The sequence below is a fragment of the Dromiciops gliroides genome, chromosome 4 (assembly GCF_019393635.1).
Source record: "Dromiciops gliroides isolate mDroGli1 chromosome 4, mDroGli1.pri, whole genome shotgun sequence".
Classification (NCBI taxonomy): domain Eukaryota; kingdom Metazoa; phylum Chordata; class Mammalia; order Microbiotheria; family Microbiotheriidae; genus Dromiciops; species Dromiciops gliroides.
Window position 1 is genome coordinate 144309161 of NC_057864.1, and position 22356 is coordinate 144331516.

General features: G+C 34.7%; 1 protein-coding gene across 1 annotated transcript in view; it reads left to right on the forward strand.

The window, feature by feature from the left end:
• Positions 1-22356, forward strand: part of ARID4B (AT-rich interaction domain 4B) — a 189265-nt gene that overhangs the window by 114039 nt on the left and 52870 nt on the right. The window contains 7 exon segments of the mRNA XM_044001493.1: positions 368-444; positions 3190-3344; positions 8732-8804; positions 15686-15780; positions 16585-16682; positions 18077-18317; positions 19134-19309. Of these exon segments, the coding sequence (XP_043857428.1) occupies positions 368-444; positions 3190-3344; positions 8732-8804; positions 15686-15780; positions 16585-16682; positions 18077-18317; positions 19134-19309 (915 nt within the window).

The following is a 22356-nucleotide window of genomic DNA, read 5'->3' on the forward strand; positions in this document are numbered from 1 at the left end:
GCCTTTTATATTTAGATGAATGCTTCCTTGATTTGCACCAATGAAATCATTGTAGCTTTATCAGCAGCACACATCTACAGTACATCTCAGGTTGTCTTGCCTTGACGTTTTTAGGTGGCTTAGGTCATCCATTCTGTGTTTACTCTTGTTAGCTTTAACTTCAGAATGATATTTTCTGACATTCTCCTCCAGATTGTTAGGATATGCCTACTTTGTGGCTTGAAACCTCCTTATATGCTTTCATTGTAAATGTCAAAATTATCTACCTTTGTTTTTCTTGTCTCTATAGTCTTTCAATTTTCTGGCCTTTAACTAACCAGTGTATTTTTTCTCTATTTTATATATATATACACACATATATATATAGTACTTCAGTCCCCAGAAAAGATGTCCATGAAATTTCTAGTGAAACCTCACCAAAACCTGATGCTGTATTAAAGCAAGGTAAGTAAGACTAATCTTGGACTATATTATTTTGTAATTTTAAAAGTGAGAATACTTTAAAAGATGAAATGGTTTTGACTTGTAAAAATGACTTAACTTTGAAATTTTATATATGTGTATATATATGTTTTTAATGCATATATCTGCATAGGTAGATAAATATTTGGCTGTTTAGTTTTAGAAATAGCAGATTTGATTTTATATGCATAGTTATTTTTTCATTTGTTTTTAAAGCAAAGATTTCCAAAATGCCCTTTTTTTTTTGGACTCCTCAAAGTTAGGAAAGATAGTCTATCAAATGGTGGGTAGTAGACTGAAAGAAATTTATAGCATCTTCTGTACTACTACAACCTGATTTTTTCCCAGTGTCTTTAAAAGTATTCTTGAGACAGTGAAAAGGAGATGAATGCAGTTGTAATTTGCTATTTAGCACTAATGATTTGGCATGCCTTTCTGAAACACTACAATAGATAACTTAAGTTATACAATTTGTAGCAAATGGTTCTTTATTTGTTCTGAATTTTTTTAGTAATCATTTTATCTCTATTCGTGTTGATCAAATTTATTTATTTAGAAATAAATTTTATTAATATTTTAACCTAAAAATTTTCCCATATATCTTCCCTTCCATCCCCAGAGAGTCACCCCATATAACAGATAATATTTTTAAAATCAAGAGGGGAAAAAATTACAAAACTAATCAGTAGATTAGAAGTATCTTTAAATACATACATATATGTATGTATGTATGTATGTATGTATGTATGTATGTATGTATGTTCCATTCATGAACCTCCCATCTCTGCAAATTTGTAGGAGTGTCTTCTCCTATCTCTTCTTCAGATCCATGCTTATTCTTTGTAATTTTGCAACATTCATGTCTGATTTTTTTGGGTTTTTTCCAGTTTTCATTGTTGTAGACATTGTGTATGTTGTTTTCTTGCCTCTGCTTAGTTCCTCCCATATCAGTTCACAGAATTCTTTCCATGTTTCTCTGTTGTCGTCGTCTTCTCCTTCTCCTCCTCCCTCTCCCTCTCTTTCTTCTCCTTCTCCTCCCTCTCCCTCTCCCTCTCTTCCTCCTCCTCCTTCTCCTTCTTTTTTTCCCTGGGGCAATGAGGCTTAAGTGACTTGCCCAGGGTCACACAGCTACTGTCAAGTGTCTGAAGTCAAATTTAAAGTCAGGTCCTCCTGAATCCAGGGCCAGTGCTTTTTCCACTGTGCCACCTAGCAGCCCTCATGTTCTTCATTTCTTACTGCACAGTAATATTCAATTAAATTCATGTGCCAAAATTTGTTTCAGCATTCCCCAGTTAGTGAGCATCTACTTTGTCTTCCTTATCAGTTTAATGATGTTATATGTGTTTTGTCTGAAAAGCTTAAAACATTAAACTTCATAAATTGTTAGATAGTTTTCTTATGGAAGGTCAAATCCATGCTTGTTTTAGTGTGGATTAACTGTTAGCATAGCTCTAATTTAGGCTTGATGATATGTGTGTCTATGTATATATAAAATTTAATTTTACCCATCATTTTCTTTTTTTTTCTCTGGGCAATGAGGGTTAAGTGAGTTGCCCAGAGTCACACAGCTAGTAAGTGTCAAGTGTCTGAGGCCTGGTTTGAACTCAGGTCCTCCTGAATCCAGGGCTGGTGCTTTATCCATTGCGCTACCTAGCTGCCCCCTTACCCATCATTTTCTTTTTTTTTCTTTTTTTTTTTTTAAATTAATAAAGTATTTTATTTTTTTTTCCGTTACATGTAAAGATAGTTCTCAACCTTTGTTTATACAAGCTTTACAATTTCAGATTTTTCTCCCTCCCCCCTCCCCTAGACAGCAGGTAATCTGATATAGGTTTTATATATATATATATATATATATATATATATATACACAAATAATAACATTAATCCTATTTCTGCATTAGTCATGTTATAAGAGAAAAAAACCAGAGCAATGATGGAAAACCTCAAAATAGAAAAAAAAAAACGACACCATCAAAAACAAAAGAAATAGTATGGTTCATTTAGCATCTATACTCTGCAGTTCTTTTTTTTTTTCCCCTGGATTTGGAGATCCTCTTCCATCACGAGTTCCCTGGAACTCTTCTGTGCCATTGCATTGGTGAGAAGAATATAGTCCATCACAGTAGATCAACACTCAATGTTGATGTTACTGTGTACAATGTTCTTCTGGTTCTGCTCATCTCACTCATCATCAGCCCACGCAAGACCCTCCAGGTTTCTCTGAACTCCTCCTGCTCATCATTTCTTATAGCACAATAGTATTCCATTGTATTCATATACCACAACTTGTCCAGCCATTCCCCAATTGATGGGCATCCCCTCAACTTCCAATTCTTTGCCACCACGTAAAGAGCAGCTATAAATATTTTTGTACATGTGGGTCCCTTTCCCCCTTCCATGATCTCTTTGGGAAAAAGACCCAAAAGTCCTTACCCATCATTTTCAAGTATTGCTTTCTTCGCTAATAATTTATCTGTCCTAAAATTGCTAGTGTTTGAATTCAGTAAATAATTTTCTGACAACAGTGTGAATAAAACTAATGTTTATATTCTGAAAGATAATATTGCCATCACTTATTCCTTTCATAAAAAAAGAATGAAAATAACCCTTAACTCATATCTGTGTTTGAACCTAATTTTTCCTTAGATTTAAAAAAATCACTCTTTTTATATGTCCAGGAATGTTTTATTTTTTAAATGGTCACTATTTCTGATTCTCTTACAGCTTTTGACCACGCACTTGAATTTCATAAAAGTAAAACTGTTCCCAGTAACTGGAAAACTGAATTGAAAGAGGACAGCTCTAGTAGTGAAGCAGAGGAGGAAGAAGAAGAAGAAGATGATGAAAAAGAAAAAGAAGATAATAGTAGTGAAGAGGAGGCAAGTAAAATCTGCTAATGTTTCTACCTGTAAATAATAGAAAGGATTCATTTTTGGGAGGAGTATTTGGCATAAAGAAACTTTACTTTTTTTTTTTCCCTGAGAGATTGAGTAAGCACAGTGAATTCATTCTACATAGTGTTTGCCTCTAATATACGAATTGTTATTTTTGTTATTATTTACCAAGCTAATAGCATATACTGTAAAGTTATCAATATATTTTAAAGCTATATTTAAATTCCCCCTACTTACTAATTATTACATATCTGAAACAAAGATTTTTAACATAGTAAAACTTTTTTTGATTATTTTACCATTAATAGATCAATTGCTTACCTCAGATCTATGTTTGGTAAATTCAGAAATAGTGAGCTTAATTGTTCTCTCCATGACTATTTCATGTAAGCTTGGAAATCTCTAGTAACAGGGAACTCACTGTCTCACCAATGAGTGAATTACATTTCTGACCACTTTAATTGTGTTGAAATTCTTCTTATACTGAGCTAAGGTCTTTTTTTCCTGAACTGTATAGCTGTTGGTATCAATTCTGCTCTATGGAACCACATAAATTGTCTGACTTCTTTGCTTCATGACATCCTTTAAGCTATTTGAATAGAAATGTCATATTTCTCCTAGGTTGTCTCTTGTTCAGAATACATTTCTCCAGTTCCTTCTCATATGACCTTTTTCCATACTCACCAGTTATCCTCTTCACCTCCTCTGGGTGTGCTCCAGTTTGTCTATGTCACTTCTAAAACATGATACCCCAAACTGAATGTAATACCTCAAGCATTGTTTCCCCAATGCAAAGAACTTAGAAACATGGGTTTCTTTGCTCTGTACTATATAATTAACTTAAAGTCTTAAGATGTAGTTTTTAAAAATATACTATTTGATACATGGTGTGCATTTAATAAGTGTTTTTCATTCATTTAAGCAGAGATATCCCACTCTAGACTCATATTAAGCTTATAGTGAACTAAAACCTGTAATAATTTTACGTATGAATGCCTGCCTTGGCATTGCAGTTGACTTTTTTTTTCCTAAGGTAAGTTTTGGACCTCCGCAAAGTCTTATGCCCTATTGTGATGTATAAATGATCCTCAGATTGTGAGGGCTGTGCCATTGTAGTGCAAACTGTGGCAGATTCTCCTGTGCTAAAAAGACCTCAAGTATCTTCCTGATGATATTCTGGTGTCCAGAAATCTAGCTAAGGACGGAGAGATTCATCCTTCATTAGTATCCTGGCCACTAGATGATGAATTCTTTGACTATGGCAACACGCAAAACTAAAGAAAAATAGAAAATGACCTTTACTGTCTTCTCTGTTGCACCATTCAGTACCATTGGCTGAAGGCAGAAAAGGAGTCAGAAGGCTGGCTTGCTCTCTCACTCTCCCTCTCTTTTGCTCTCTCTCACTCTCGCTCTCTCTCTGCCTGTGTCTCTGTCTCTGTCTCTCAATTTTATATATGTGGGTGGGTATGTATAAAAAATGATAGTTTTGAGGTGATCTATAAATATTAATGGTTTATACTTTAAATGTGAGAGTCTTGACCAGTTGTCAATGATTGGACATACATTTGGATTCTGACATTGTATATTCCCTATTTCATTATATTACAAAGTAAATATGACAGTAATAAAAACAATTTGCAAACAGTATCTGGATCAGACTAGAAATAGACAAAGGAGGTTATCATCATTCCTAGCGTTCAGCCTTAGGATCAAACCTTCCCAGGGCTTTGGAACAGCCCTGCTCAATTGGAAAGCAGAGACAGGATGAAGTGAGGTACTCATTCAGGACTAGGTTCAGGAATGACAGTTGGTGAAGATGCAGTTTCAGGAAGGAATGCAATGTAATGTAAATGTCCAAACTATGATAATGCAGTTGGATGAACAATCTGTTGAAATATTCCATCAATATAGATATGGATATGTAAACATAGATTTATTATCTACTCCCAGATCATCACCCCTGCAGAGCTATACTCCTCTCTCTTCCCCATCCTTTGGGGAAGCAGTTCAATTCTACATTGTCTGCTTCTCTCCAGTTCCTTGCCCCCTTTTCCTGTTGAGGACCTTGCCTTGCCAAGCCTCTGTCTTGGATTACATCCACCATTTACTACCTTTGCTCCTCCTCACATACTGCTGAGCAAAACTGGCAAAAATCATGAAACTGCACTTACTAAATCCATGACAGATTTACGTCCCATAATTTCAAATGGGTCTTCATTGAGGAAAGGCACTTCCCTGACTCACTATCTTGCTCACAATAGTGACTGTTTATTCATTGTCAAACCTCCCATGGGTCCCATTCTCCCCACCCTGTCAGCTGAGAACCTATTATTATCTATTGTATAGATCTATCTTAGGTTGGGGTGTCTGTCTATCTATATATCTATCTGTCTACTATGTATCTGTGTGTAGAAGCTATTTACTAGGTTGGGCCCAGTGATAGCTTTTAAGTCTGTCATTCAAGGATTAGTGTAAAGTGCAGAGAGGATGATTATCACAGAGCTGACCTCCAGGTGAAGAATTTTTTCAATCATAGCAACTCACAAAGACTGAGAGGATCAAGAAGGGGGTTACGATGTGTGTATTTACAATGGAAACACTCTCCTGGATAAAATCACAAGCTTTTGAAGCATTTAATTAATAGATCTTTGTGTTTGTCCTGATTTCATTTCATAATGTAATTCCATCATTCCAGCTAGACAAGACCTTCATTTGTAAAAATGAGTGTTTTAGATTAGATGCTCAAGGTCTTTTTTAGCTATTAATCTATCAGATAGATAGATATAAATAGATCATATTTATTTTCCTCAGTTTTGTGTCACATGCAGATTTTATAAATGTGATATCTATCCTGTCATGCAAGCCATTATTAAAAATGTTGAAGAGAACAGGGCTGAACTCATAGACCCTTGTTTCATTATGAGAAACAGTTGGTATTCATTCATTAATCAGCCTTCGTTGGCTATATTTATTTTGTTAGCTATAATCATGCCTAACTTTACAGTCATTCATATTTCATTAATCCATCTTGTCCACAATGATAAAATTACTGACATTATCAAGTGGCTTGCTAATATTGAGATATTAACATGTCTCTGACAATCTTTCTCTCCTGGCCTAATATTCCAGTTAGAGACAGAAAATGAGGCTAATTCAGTATGACTTGCTCTTGGTAACCCATGCTGTCTCTTAATGATAAACATTCTCTCTAAAACATCTGTTTTATAATCTAATCTAGAATTTTGTTATAAACTCAGCATGCTGTATTTGTCATAACCTACCTTTTGTTCTTTTTTGATAATTAGGATAACATTTGTCAGTTTCCTATATTCTTGCCCTTCTCTCATTCTCCACAATTATGCAAAGATTATCGGTAGTGTTTGTATAACTTTGTATACAAATGATTTTAATACCCCAACAGGAAATTAGACTAGAGATTAGTACTCTAGAGATTTGAATTTAGGCAGTTGGATTCTCTCCCACATCATTGCCTATCTTGGACTTCAGATTATCTCTGAACTTTTTTTCACCCTTTCTGATGGAAAATTGTTCTCCTTAATAGAGAAGATAAAACAGAGTAGATTAATAGTTTTACTTTCTTTGTCCACCTCCCTCCCAGGATTGTTGTGAGGATCAAATAAGACAAGAATTGTAAAGTGCTTAGCAGAGTGTCTGGCATATAGTAAGCACTACATAAATGCTAGCTATTATTATTTTTTCCCTTCTTATCTGTTAACATTACTATTTATCTCAGATAGTAAGCCTGTTCTTTCTTTGTTCTCCCTTCACCAAACACACCTTTAAAAGCCCTTTCTGTTGCACTTAGCATTTTTTTAAAACTTAAGCTTATTTTTCAGTTTAATCTCATATAGTTCCATGTCACTCTTTTATATATGTTCCTGAGCATATGTCCTTTCTTGTATCTTTTGTCCATTTCCTTTATAAAAAAATATCAGCTTACTTTTGGAATTCCTGTGTAGCTATATCAGACTCTTCAGGAGCCTAATTATTAATTGGTATGTAGACCTCTGAATGTATAAGCAGTATTCTTCACCTTCTTCATGTTGTGGCATAGTGGATGGTGCTGGACAAGAAAACATGGGTTTGATTCCTGCTTTTGACTTTGTGTGACCATAAAGAATTTATTTAACATTGCGGGGCCTCAGTTTTTTTGAATGCTAAATGGGCATAATAATGGTTGCTGTGGGCCTCAAATTAGATAATATATGTGTAGTACTTTGTAAACCTTAAAGCCCTGTCTATCTATCTAATCTATCTATCTATCTATCATCTATCTATACCTTAAAGTTATATATAAAAGCTATATAAATATCAGCTATTATCCTTTTTAATTAATAAGTACTACGTCAGCTATTATTCATTTTTTGTTATATATGTTGTCTTTTGTGGAATCTAAATGTATAATTTATCTGAGCATTTTCTCCCGACCTGACTTCCATTGCCCATAACTAGTTAAATGATTTTTTCTGTAATTAAAAATGGTAATATATCTTGGGCCTGCAAGTAATTTATAGACTTAGTAACTCCATTTCAAAGAAAATAGCCTCACTTCCCCTTGACATTGGATTTAGGTACATTAGAGCCAAGATAAATGTAAAGTTCCATTTGTCAACTTTATTACCCCCCTATCCCATTTTAAGATGCAAACCACTGAATAAAAGGGGTCTTTTGTGCCCCCATAATATCTAAATTAACTACCCTGCTCTCTATAGGTTTTTCTGGGACCCACTTACCAGTGCTGCAACCCATGATCACAACAGCAAGAAACTAGGCCCTTCCTTGTAATGGGAAACAAATTTATTATCTGAAGATTTCCCTAACTCTGAGTCTTCAGGTAATTTTAAACCAGGTTTGGGCCCCCACTCGACTCCATAAGTTTAAATTACTGCACGGTGGGGTTATATGTAAGGATATCTCTAGTTATATCTAACCTTGGGGAAAAATTATGTATTATAGAAACCAATTTTTTTTCTTACTGTCTCTTCCAGTTTAAGAGTAGGTATTATTATGACTGTAATGTTAGTTTGTAAGTGAGTTATGGATGTAGGAAAAAGACTTATTCATGAATTATTTCTACTCTTACTTCCCTTTATGGAATTCCTTTCTGGTATTTTACTTATTTATTAGATTACTTTTCAGAGAGAATTCTAATTTAAAACCTAAAGATTTTGGAAGTAGTATTTGCTACTTCTGAATAACTTAGTATTAAGACTTCATATTTTAATGGTAAAACACCCTTTTAGCACCTTATGATCATATAATCTTGGAGGGGTCATAAAACCAGCTTGTATTAATTAAATATTTAATTGGACAAATTGTGATTTTTTTTTATCTTGTTTGGTCTTTATCAGGAAGAAATAGAACCCTTTCCAGAAGAACGAGAGAACTTTCTTCAACAGCTTTACAAATTTATGGAAGACAGAGGTGAAGTGTGTTTTCTTTCAATTAATCTCCAACTAAAAAATTTTTTCAGATAATCAAATTTATATCCAATCTAGTGATTTTGATCAATTCTAGATATAGATATAGAAACAGTTACACCATTTTGGAAACTGATCTGTCTTCCAGATTTCTATTTGTAGGTGTCTTATCTAAAAGTTTACTTTGTTCTTTTTTGCTGCTCTGATTTTGAGTCACTAGAATGGAAGCACTTTTTATACTTTAAAATAAAATGCTTTGAATATTTCTACAATATATATCTTTAGATATATGGATCCTTATTCTAATCCAGCTTAAAACTTCTTTGTCTCTCAGTTGAGAAAGGCAAAAATATGCAAACTGGAACAGATATAGTAGAGAATTATAGAACAATTATGACATGATCACTTCAGAAATTAATTTTTAATGGTAGTGCCATAGATTACCCACCCAAATGAAGTGCCTTCACACTGATTTCAGTCTTTCTTCTACTCTCTTGCCCTGTTTACTTATTGTTGTAAGGAAAAAAGTTGTGAAGAAAGTTATATTATAAGCCTAATATACCAAAGACACTATGTAGATATTATGAATGCAAAAAGAAAAAAATGAAATAGATTCTACTTTTAAAGAGCTTACATTCTGTTGGAGGAGACAATATATGAATATATAATGATATGCAAATTTTTTAAAAAGTTAAAAACAAGAAAAAATATTCTCTTTTAAAGTATTTTCTACAGAAATTAGAAGTACAAAAAAGGAGTGTGTTTGGTAGGAAAGAAAATGGCTTCTGTTTTGGACATGTGGAGTTCAAGATCCCTATATGATATCTAGTTCAAAGTATCTAATTATCAATTCAAGTCAACAACAAATTAACAAGCATTAAGCATTTACCATGTGCCAGGCACTATGTTGAACTCTTCATATATAAATGCAAGAAGGAAGAGGAGAGAGTTCCTGTCTTTAAGGAGTGGGTAGGGGGAACTGATCACAAAAAAGGAGAGTTGAAAAATGGCTGTATTAGGTAGTTGGCCCTGGAGAGGATAGAGTAGAGAAAGTTCAGACACCCAGATGTGACCCCTTGGCCTGGATGCTTTCCTTAAAATGGAGATTATGGGAGGAACCATCAATCAGAGGAAGGAGCTGAACAGGAGTGGGAAGTGCTTCCAGTGTGAGAAATATTGGGATGTGGTAAACTGAGAGGGTAAGGAGGCTTCTATGGAATGGTAGAGAATACCCAGAGAGTTTGCAATGCAGGATTAGAGCTCAGGAATGAGATGAGACTTTGATATCTCAGTCAATCAGTAAGCCTTTATTAAATGCCTACTGTGTTCCAGAGAGACAAATATAAGGCATGAAAGTCTAGTTCACAAGGAGCTTATATTCTGTTGGAAGAAAAAACAACTGCACACACACACACAGACACACACAATTGGGGGATCAAGAGTGGCTTAATGCAGAAGAGCTGTTTGAACTGTGTCTGAAAGGAGATGGGAATCTAAGATAGAAGTGAGGGGCAGCTAGGTGTCGCAGTGGATAGAGCACCAGCCCTGGATTCAGGAGGACCTGAGTTCAAATCTAGACTAGACACGTAACGCTTACTAGCTGTGTGACTCTGGGCAAGTCACTTAACCCCAATTGCCTCACCAAAAAAAAAAAAAAAAAGCAACTGCTTTTAAGATAGAAATTAGGAGAGAGTTCTTCTAGACGTGGGGTGGCTATCATTTTATAATAATTAAACCTCTGGGATGTGATGAGGTCACCCAAAAATTGTATATAGAGAGAAGAGAGGGCACAAGACAGAACTTTGGTGTATACTTCCGGTTAAGTGGTGGAATATAGATGAGTATCTGGCCAAAAAAAAAAAAAAAAAAAGCTGAGGGGGAACAGCCAACTGCACAGGGAAAGCAGTGATACAAAAACCTACAGAGAAATGACTATCCAGAATACTGGTCAACAGTAACAGATGCTATAGAGAAATCAAGAAGGATGAGGATTGAGAAAAGGCCACTGGATTCGACAACTAAGAGATTGTTAGTAACTTTGGAGAGAGCAGTTTGGTTTAAATGATAAAGTGAGAAGCCAGACTGCAAGTTGTCGAGAAGTGAATAAAAAGAGAGAAAATGGAGGCCATTAGAATAGACAGTTTTCTGGGAATGAGTATTTGAATGTGACAGATATAGGGAGATAGTTTGAAGAGATGGTAGGTAGAGTTAAATGGAAGGACAGACTTGGGCATGTTAGTAGACAATAGCAATGAGGTAATAGGAAGAAAATCAAAATGTTCTGGGAGAAAAATTTAAAGATACAAGTAAATTAATTGAATTCTATGAAATTTTAATGACTGGACCTAAAGAAGAGATGTGGGAATGCACTTCTTCCTTTTCCTCCTCTCATTTCTTTGCAGATTGTTCAAGTGATCCTATTCAATCCTGTATCCTCTTTGTCATTCCTGCTCTTTCACTTATTTTCTTTTTCATTTTTTTAATAGAATTTTATTTTCCAAAATATATGTAAAAACAAAATTTTAACATCAATTTTTTAAAAACTTTGTGTTCCAACTTCTCTTCCCCCCTCCATTCGCACCCCCAACCCACAAGAACTCAAGCAATTCAAAATAAGTTATACACGAGTAGTCATGGAAAAATTCCCATATTAGCTAGTTGTGAGAGAAAACAGTCAAAAAAACCAAAACTTCAGATTAAGGAATTGTCAAAGAGGAAATGAAAAAAATATTTTTTAATGTGTTTCCATCTGTTTTCAAATACTATCAGTTCTTTCTCTGCAGATGGTCTGCAATCTTCATAAGTCTTTCAGGGTTATATTGGATCATTGCCTTCCTGAAAATAACCACATGCTTCCCAGCATCATCCCCTACTATTGCTGTTATTTTGTATACAGTACATTTCACTCTGCTTCAGTTCATGTAGGTCTTTCCAGGTTTTTCTGATAGTATCCTGTTCATCATAACCTGTATATAGTACTTTAAGCTTGACAGAGAATTTTCTTCATAAAAGCCCAGCAAAGTAGGTACCATACGTTTTGCCATTATAACCAATCATCATAACTATTTCCCTCCATCCCACTCCCTTCCCATGACATTTACTCTATCTTCTTTTTATGTGTTCCTCCCCAGAGGTGTTTTACTTCTGACTATCTTCTCCCTCGCTCTGCACTCCCTTTTTTCACCCTTCCTTCCTTATCCTCTTCCCTTCCTATTTTCCTGCAGGGTTAAATAGATTGCTCCTCCCAATTGGGAATGAAAGCTATTCCTTCCATGAGCCCACTCCAATGAGATCAGGGTCCCTGAGCTAATTCTGTGTTCTAAATTTTTCTTCCTCCCTCCCTCCTCACCCCTCCCTGTGAGATTAAGCAATTCAATATGTCATACTAATGCAGTAATGCAGAACATCTTCATCTTCCTTGAAAGTGTAGGCATCCCATAGGCTTCCATCAGGGACTCTTTTTCCTTTTCCCTCTATACTACCTTACTTGGTGATTCCCCAGTGCCCATGGATTTAATTATCATCTGTATGCTGATAATTCTCAAATCTTCCTTTCCTGCCCTATCTCTCTACTGACTTCCAATCTTGCATCTCCAGCTGCCTTCCAGACATCTCAAACTGTTGTTCAGTCACGTCTCACTCTTTGTGATCCCTTGGACCATAGTTGTCCATGGGGTTTTCTTGGCGAAGATACTGGAGTAGCTTGCCTTTTTCTTCTCTAGTGGATTCTTTTGTCAGAGGTTAAGTGACTTGTCCAGGGTTACTCAGCTAGGAAGTATCTGAGCCTGGATTTGAACTCTGGTCTTCTTGACTCCAGGGGCAGTGTTCTATAGGAGATATCTTAAACTCAGCATGTCCAAAACAGAACTTACCTTTCCCCCTAAACTCTTCCCACCTCTTACCTTCCCTATTAACGTAGAAGACAACACCATCTTCCCAGTCCCTTGGGCTCACAACCTAGGAGTCATTCTGGATTCTTCACTGTCTCTTATCATTTGTATCCAAGCCAAGGCCTGCTGATTTCACCCTTGTAACATCTCTCAAATACACCCCTTTGTCTCCTCTGAACCTGCCATAACTCTAATGTAGGCCCTCATTCCCTCACACTTGCATTACTGCGATAGCCTGCTGCTGGGTTTTCCTACCTCAGGTCTTTCCTCCAATCCATTCTCCATTCATCCAGTAAAGTGATTTTCCTAAAGCACAGATCCAAACATGTAAAATCTCCCCATCCCCACACCCAATGAATTCAGGTGGCTTCCTATTCTCTCTAAGAGCAAATACAAAATACTCTCCTTGGCATTCAAAAAACCCTTCATAATCTATCCCCCTCATACCTTTCCAGTCTTCTCATAATCAATCACCAACACATACTCTTCAGTCCAATGACACCAGCCTCCTGGCTGTTAAGAAACAAGATACTTCATCTCTCAGCATCTTCTTTGGTTGTTCCCTGTGCCTAGAGTGCTCTCCTTCTTCATCTGCAATTACTGACCTCTCTGGCTTCCTTTAAATTCCAACTAAAATTCTACCTCTTAGAGGAAGCCTCCCTAACCTCTCTTAATTCCAGTGCCTTTCCTCAGTTAATTAATTTATATAGATATATTTGTTTGCATATTGTCTGCATATTAGATTATAAGCTCCATGTGGACAGAGACTGTCTTTTGCCTCTTTTTTGTATTCCCAGTGCTTAGCATAGTGCCTGCTTCATAATATGCGCTTAATACATTTTCATTGTTGATTAAGATGGGGGACTGTGGGTGGGGAACACTATATGTAATATCAGACCCTCTTTTTTTTTCTTTTTGTGGATATGTTGTTTAGTTTTATTGTGCTTTTCCCCCTTTTCTCTTTGGTCTAACAAATGGTGCTCTGGACTGTGGGGATATTTTTGGGAATATAGGCGATTTAAAAATAAAGTTCAATTAAAATATATTTTAAAAGTAGTAGAATTGGCCTTCCAGAGAAAGTTCACTTCTTCATCAGAGACTGGAAATGTAGGTGATTTAAAACAAAGTTCAGTAAAAATATATTTTAAAAGTAATAGGGGGCAGCTAGGTTGAGCTGTGGATAGAGCACTGGCCCTGGATTCAGGAGGACCTGAGTTCAAATCTGGCCTCAGACACTTGACACTTACTAGCTGTGGGCAAGTCACTTCACTTAATCTTCATTGCCCCCCACACACACACACAAAGTAATAAGATTGACCTTCCAGAGAGATGGTTAATTTCTTCATCAGACTAGAATAAAGGGGTTTCAAAATGTAGAAAGTAACTCACAGCCAAAGACTTCGTGTTTAGTTGTTTTCAGTTGTGTCAGACTCTTCATGACCCCATCTGGGGTTTTCTTGGCAGAGATACTGGAGTGGTTTGCCATTTCCTTCTCCAGCTCATTTTGTATCACATGAGGTCCTATGCTCACTGGGTAGGAGAAGTGGATGTTATGAGAGTCTTAGATTGTCTAAGTGTGATAATGAATCAAAGTAGAAGTAGTAAAAGGCTAGAATGAGGGACCAGCTAAGATTATGTCTTAAATTTGTAGTGGATTTATTAATGCTGAGGGATGGAAGAACTAGAGGTCACAAGGAGAAGAATGGATTTAGGAAGAGTAAGGTTTAGGGAAATGATGGAATGCTTGGGTAGATAAATAGCTCAAACAAGAGAACGTTTATTAAGCTTTTATTATGTGGCAAGGACTATGCTAAACTCTGGGGATACAAATACAAGTAAGCCTGATCTGAGAAGACAGCAGAGAGAGGGGACCTGGCAATTCTTTGTCTTCAACATGTCCTTCATTCCCTCTATCTCTCAATTCTTTCCCAGTCAATCACCCCGGCAATGGCTTTCCCCATCCTTACTCCCTTGGTGAACCAATTTAGTCCTACGTTGTCCTTTTCTCTCAAGTTCTTTGTGATAATCACTGAGAAATAGGTAGAATATTTTGGTCAAATAAAGGAATTTTATAGTTCTTAATCATTGAAGTGAAGTACTTTTGAGTGATATATTGATCAAGAATATAGTTGCTCTTGTATGTCTTAATTTTCCAACCGTTTTATTGTTGACCACTAGCTGTTCTGTCATGTCTCTTCATTTCTACCTACTTCTGTTCTTCCTCTAGTTACCAGGTTGCTGAACAAATAACTATTTGTAAAGATCCCTAAAGAACTGTTTTGAAGAATATATGACAAAGTGAAATGAAAATTGAAACAAATATTGTGTATTTTCTCCATTCTTTATTATTAAAGGATTTTTCCTCATACTTTATTTGTATAGTACAGATTCACTTATAATATTTTATTTCAGCATTTTACATTAAAAATGAAGATTTAAACTCTGAAGTTTAATATTTGTGTAGGATCTATGAGGTCATAGAATCATTTGAAGTGAAAGAGACCTTAGAAGTCATCTAGTCTAGCCTCCTCATTTTACTTACAGATAAAACGAAGGCCCCAACAGGCTAAGTGACTTGCCCAAGGTTACTCAGTAATAGAAACAAGTTTTGAACGCAAGTCCTTTGATTCTGAGATGCAGCACTATCCTGCATTTTGTCTTCTCAGATATATCCTAATCAAGAACAAACATGTCTCACTTACAGTGTGCAGTATATAGTATCAGATAGATTCCTCATGCAGATTCAAATTTCTTGGCTGTAGTTTGAAATTTAACTAGTTTTTACTAATGTAAAGTGCTTAAATTAGCAGTAGAAATAATGAATGGCAAGTGTACTGGGTCAGGAAGAATGTTAATTTGATTTAATATATTGTCTATAGACCTAGTGTGATTAGAAAATATAGTTTGTTCATTTTTTCTATTCATCGTTGCAGCTTAACAAAATTTCAATTCTAGTTTTAAAAAATCTCTAAAATAATTTTTGTTTTGCTAATAGGCACACCTATTAATAAAAGGCCTGTACTTGGATACCGAAATTTGAATCTCTTTAAGTTATTTAGACTTGTACACAAACTTGGAGGATTTGATAATGTAAGTATTAAAATTAATAGTGAAGTATGTCAAAAACTTAAAGGATTGAGAAGTTATGAATAAGGAGAAAAAGAATAGTTACTTTTTTACGTGCAAAGAGTCCTCTTACATACCAAATTTGTAATTTTATTAAGAATAAAAACTCATATGTCATAGTTTACCTGTTATTCAGTCTTTTAAATTTACTATCATAAGTTTCTTGGTAAATTTTCCTAACCCCAGAAATTGCTTTCATTTTGTTATGCAAATGAGCACAGCAGTTGTCTTTTAGGGTATTTTGTTTAACTATATGCCTGCCTAAGTCAGTAGAGCAACTCTGATTTTTTTTTTCAAGTTTGAATATGTTCGTGTGAACTTACCCTTAATAAAAATCCCAAGTCCAATTTCTCAATATAGGATGTAATTTCTTGATTGGGATATATAACTAACAAGTTGTAGTTTTCTCGATTATTTATATCTATCAAAAAACTTCATTGCCTTAAGTATTTTATGTTTCCCCAAAAGTTTCTAATATACTACATGTACTTTAAAACTTTGGTATGACAGATTTTTAATGCTTAATTTATTGTTTTTCAAATTTTTTTTATTTTAACATTAATACAAATCCTACTTAAATGGTAGTTTCCTAGTCGAGAATTAAATTTAAATTTTGTCTTTTCAGTTGGAAATAAGTTGTATCAAGTTAATTTTTAAAAACACATCCAATTCTTAATTTAATCTCCTTCATGGAAAAACATGCTTTCTCCTAAAATTTGTTCTTTTCTAATTTATCGATGTAAATTTTTATTTTATTTTTCATTATAGATTGAAAGTGGGGCCATATGGAAGCAAGTCTATCAAGATCTTGGAATTCCTGTTTTAAATTCAGCTGCAGGATACAATGTTAAATGTGCTTATAAAAAGTAAGTGTTGGGGCAGCTAGGTGGTGCAGTGGATAAAGCACCAGCCCTGGATTCAGGAGGACCTGAGTTCAAATCCAGCCTCAGACACTTGACACTTACTAGCTTTGTGACCCTGAGCAAGTCACTTAACCCTCATTGCCCTGCCCCCCCCCACTTCCCCCCCAAAAAAGTAAGTGTTAAAGGTAGTGTTCTCCCAAATAGGAGCTATGTCTTGACCCCAAGGTAGTGTGATCAATCCATCAGAGAGTGGGAACATAGGCAGAATGGGAAGCCTTTTGTGGATTTTGTCTCCAATATAACCACTCTTACCCCCAAAACTCTATTCTTTCTCGCACCTGTGTTATATAAGCTTCCAACCTTCCTCTTTCTGCTGGGTGTAGGCCCATCAAGGCAGTTATAACCATGGCAATATTCAAGCAACAATCATAGCAATGGCTGTGCAACTACCATTGGAACAATCTCCCACCCTCACTCTACCTCCCATCTCAACATATCACCTCAGATTTATGACACGAGCCTTAAAGGGTAGGTTCTTTTCTCTAGGAAGGGACAAATAAGTAAGAGACAAACCTAAGCTCACTCCTTTTTGGTTTTGATGGAATCACTATGATTTGAGTCACACAAAATAAAGTACGCATGTACAGACTGTGATCTGCTTCTCAGATCTCATCACATCTTTCCCTGTAAATCCACTCATCTTCCAAACCTCCTTGCTACTATTTGAGAACACTGCCAGTTTTAGACATTATCCGTGACTTCGTGCTCTCACCACATTTGTCCAGTGAGTTATCAAATCTTTTCCTTTATACCATCACAGTATTTTATCACTTCACCCCTAGACTGTTCAGATAAACTTCTAGTTGATGTCTTTGCCTCAAATCTTTTTTCCCACTCCAATACTACCTCTACCCAATTATCAAAGTCTTATTCCTAAAACACAGACCTAACCATATCACCCTCCTATTCATACATTGGCTTCATATTACTTCCAAGATCAAATATAAAATCCTCTAATTACCTTTTAACTCCCTTTATAGCTTGACCCCCTTCTACCTTTCCAGTTCTTCTGCACCTTATTACCCTCCAGGTAACTTGCAAAAGACACTCTTGTCTCCTGATTTTGCATTTTCATGGGCTGTCCCTCATGCTAGCACTCTCCATCATGTCACCTAGCTACTATGAAGGTGTGTCTCTGTGCTTTAAGAGCTAATTGAGGAATAGACATATTTTTATAGCCAATTTTCACAGGTTTAAGAATCACAGAATTTGAGAGTTGAATAACTCCTCATCAGCCATCTAGCTTCACTGTATGTGTGACAGGAATCTACACAATAAGAGAGCTCTAATACTATTGCATCTTTTTACCAAAAACAATTTGTCTTAACTCTTTACAGATATTTATATGGCTTTGAAGAATATTGTAGGTCAGCCAACATTGAATTTCAGATGGCATTGCCAGAGAAGATGCTTAACAAGCCTTGTAAGGAGTGTGAAAATGCAAAAGAGACAAAAAACAAGGAAGAACCTGAGTCAGAGATAAAAGCAGAGGTTAAAGAGGAAGGAGATACTATATTACAAGAAGAGAAGCCTGCTGAAGATGAGATTGAAAGAAAAGAAAATATCAAACCTTGTCTGGTAAACTAGATTCTATCTGTGCTCTCGTTGTTAGATCCTTTGAGTTATAATCCTCACTTAAGCTTAGAAAGTTTCTACAATACAAAATATACTCTATATTACTAGTGATTCTATGCTTCCCCACCAACATGCTATTTTTCTTTAATTTTAGGTATTATAACTATATTTTATTTGTGTCACAAAAGGTTATAGTTATTTTTGCCTAGTTTGGTTTAAAAATTTTTTTGAACTTCATAATTTGTCTTACCTTCTTGTTCTTAGAGTAATAACTTGTTGATATTTTAATGGAATATGAACTAAAGTCAAACTGTTAAAATATATTTAATGAATTCTTTAAATATAGTTTAAACATCAGTATTATGTCTATAACTATACTACTGGGTACTAATTTTCCCAATAAAAAATTGTAAACAAAAAGTTGGAAATCTCTAATGCTGTACTTAGCCAGAATTGCCCTTCTTGTTATAAGATGCTGGCAATGGACATATGACATTTCGATATAGATATGACTTGCCTTACAACCCACTTCTTCTTTGACTTATTTTCACAGATTTTTTGTATTTAAAAAGTTAAATAGTAAATCAAATAATACCAAACAATTTTCTGTTGCCAGCAGTTAGATTAATTCCAATTGAGCAAGCATTTATTAAGCCCCTACTATGTGCTTTGCACTAAGAATACAAAGACAAAAGGGACCAACATTTCCCACTCACAAGGAGTATGCATTCTTCTGGGTATACTCTGAGAGATCATGGGTATAAAAATACATGTGGTAATTTTTAAAATTTTGGCTTGGTTTCTCTAATATTTTCCTAGGGTAATAAAAAGAACTTGTCAGAACCTACAAATATACAGTCTGATCAGGAAAACGAATTTAACATTAAAAAAACAGAAGAGAATGAAAACCTAGAAGTTAAAGAAGATGAGACAATTAAGGTAGATGAAATACTCAACACAAAGGTAGAGGCAGAAGAAGAAAAAGCAAAATCTGGGTAAGACATTTGTTTTTGGTAAAAAGTAATTTTGAAAAGCTAAGTTAGTGTGATGTAAATAAATGGTTGGATTTGTTACTCCAAGTTGTTAATGTGTTTTAATTTATCCAAATGAGAGAAATAAGAGCAAATGCAGAATGACTGCCTGATTTAGATTCGTCTTGTTAGAAATTTTGCATGATTTACATCCTACAAATGCCATTGCATGGGTAGGAAATATGAAGTTTTCTGATTCATTTCTCTTGTTCTCATCTCAGAAATATGAGTAACTTTACAAAGATAAAATTGCTTCATATTGCTTAATCTGTTTATTGACTACATCTTGATAGTGATAGATGTGAAAAAGAGCACCATTCCATTGTTAACGGGAAACTGTATGTCTGTAGATTAAGTGTTATGGCCAGTGTTTTATTTCTTAGGCTAAAAATAATGACAGGAATTAGATACTTTAAGTTCTGAAACCATAATCCTACAATAAAGATGCAAAGTCCTAATTATTTTATGAAAATGTTGATGAATAGTGTCTTTTCCAAAACAATTTTTTTAGTGTTATCTAGGAATCCCTGTTGGTCTGTTAAGGGCTTCTAAGTCAGTGTTTTGCAATTTAAAGTATACTGTGGACAGGTAAAATGTCTAAATTGTTCTCTAAGACCTCAGTTCCAGCCTCTTTACATAAGAGCCAAGATGAAAGGAGAGGAGGTGAGGGAGGTGAAGGTGGGATAAGGTAACAGAAAAAGAATGTAGTTGAAGTCTTCCTCTGAAGCTTATTTATGTTTAGGATTTCTTTATAAAATATTCCATGGATATTTGTCCCCATAGCCATTTCCATTTCTTACTATTCCTGTTTTCCCATATGCATTCTTGCTGTTCACACACTAAAACTAAATTTGTTACTGATTCACTTTCTTCTAAAGAAAGCTAATTACTTATTAAAACTGTTATACATTGTGAGAATATCAGAAATTACTGATTTTATGCTAAAGATTGTTACTGATAAACTACCAAGAAATAAAATTTTAAAGGATTATTTAGATAGTTTTAATTGATTTTTTTTTAATCTCTAAACTTTTGTTGCCCAAGAAATTGGCTACTATCTAGAGTTTTCTGTTTTCTTTCTCCACACTTCAGATATGAAATACATTCTCTAAGAGTTTGGCTTCAGATTTGGAAGAGATCTGTTGGAGTATTTTATATTTCTTAGAAAAATCTGTTAACCCAAAGTATGGTACTTTAAAAGAAAGTAAACTGAAATGAATGTGCAAAAATATATTATATCAAATGACGTTGAAATATATTTCAGTATAGATCAATGTTATTTGATATATATCTAAATATCACATATATGTGTATGAATATACATATATATGTATATGTGTTATTTTAGCCTTCATATTGCAAAGCACTTTATATTTGAAAACATTGTCTTTGGGGACATACTGTTTTTTTCAACTTCTTATTTCTCTAGCCTTTGATTTTGCTTCACTGCATTGTTGGATAGAGCAGTGAATTCTTAGATTTGGCTGATTTCCAACAATTTAATTGTGATGTTTGCTTTTTGTTCACTCCCATGTGTTATTTGGATGAAATCATTTGGTTTGTATCCCTATCTGACATTAAATGGATATCATGTTTTGTTCTGATTGACCTGCTTGACTAAATATAGAATATTAATGTTTGTTTCACAACCAGTAAGAGTTTTCACAGTCTATTTTCTAAACATTGTTATAGTTTTGTTTTATTGTTGTTATTATTCATGTTTAACATTTGTGGAATACCTCAAGTATGCTCAGTGCTGAACTATGTAAGATCTAATTTCTCTACTGTTTTTGTAAAAGAATTTGGACTTAGCAGTATATACCTTCCTTCTTTTTTATCTAATAGTGCTGAGATCTAGGAACAGGATTTTTGTTGTTCAGAGATTGGGTTATTTTTTGTACCAGAGTATATTCTCTGTCATAGTTAAGTACAGTTGTATAATCTTAGCATTCCAATCAAATAGTCTTTGAGAATACCTTAGTATTTTTTTGTTCTCTGTGTATATAATCTTAAGTCAGTAATTATTGTGCTTCCCTACCACTGTTTCTGCTACCATTTTCTTGAATATTTTATCCACTTCAAGTAAGTACTCTTTCCTATGTTTTGATTTCCTGATCAACCAGGTTGATGGGCAGTATACAAAATGTTTTGTATTTCACTTCAAATGATAGTAAATGAAAAAAAGGTCTGTTTTGTACTTAGAAAATTCAGTGAAATCCTATAAAGTCCTATGTGTAGTAACAAAGTGTACTCTAAAACACACTTTTTTTGTTTTAGCTAGTATTTATGGAAGTCGTATCTTTTCAGGTTTTAACTTTTCCCACTAAGACATGTCATTACAGATTCTAATCCAAACTATTCAAGACTACTTGAATAGTTTTTGTTACAAAAACCACCAGCATATACTGTCACAGGAAGACCCCAGATACCTTTTTATTTAAAAAGAGAGACAAAGCTTACAATCTGCTGCCTTTGGGGGGTGGGGTGTAATGATTTACATAGTATTAGTGAATGACTTTATGGGAAAAAAATAGCTGTGAAACTTAGGCTTTGTGTTTTATAGCAGATTTGAGAACTGTGCTTTGTGAACACTGAATTACTAGAACTGATAAGTCTTTGTTGACTTTAAAATTTCTTCAGAAAATGGATGGGAAGGGAAAGGAACAAAAAACTATACCCATACTATCTATATCTGTATTCCATACATGGCGCATGATGTACAATGGCCATAGGTTAATTGTTAAATATTATCTATAGTTTAGGGAGGTTGAACTTACTTCTCAAGTAGTGTCGTTTGTCATAAGAATATTTTATTTATAGTGTCTATAAGGAAGTCTGGAAGTAATTCTAGATGTGTTGTTGATTTTCATATTTAGGTTTTTATTTGTCTTTTGAACGTGTTCCTCTTTGAGAGTAATGAGTTGGTTTAAGTGTAGGTATTGCTGTAAAGCAGACTAAAAATGAAATATTAGTGTAGCTTCAGCTTTCATATTGAAGTACTTCCACTTAAT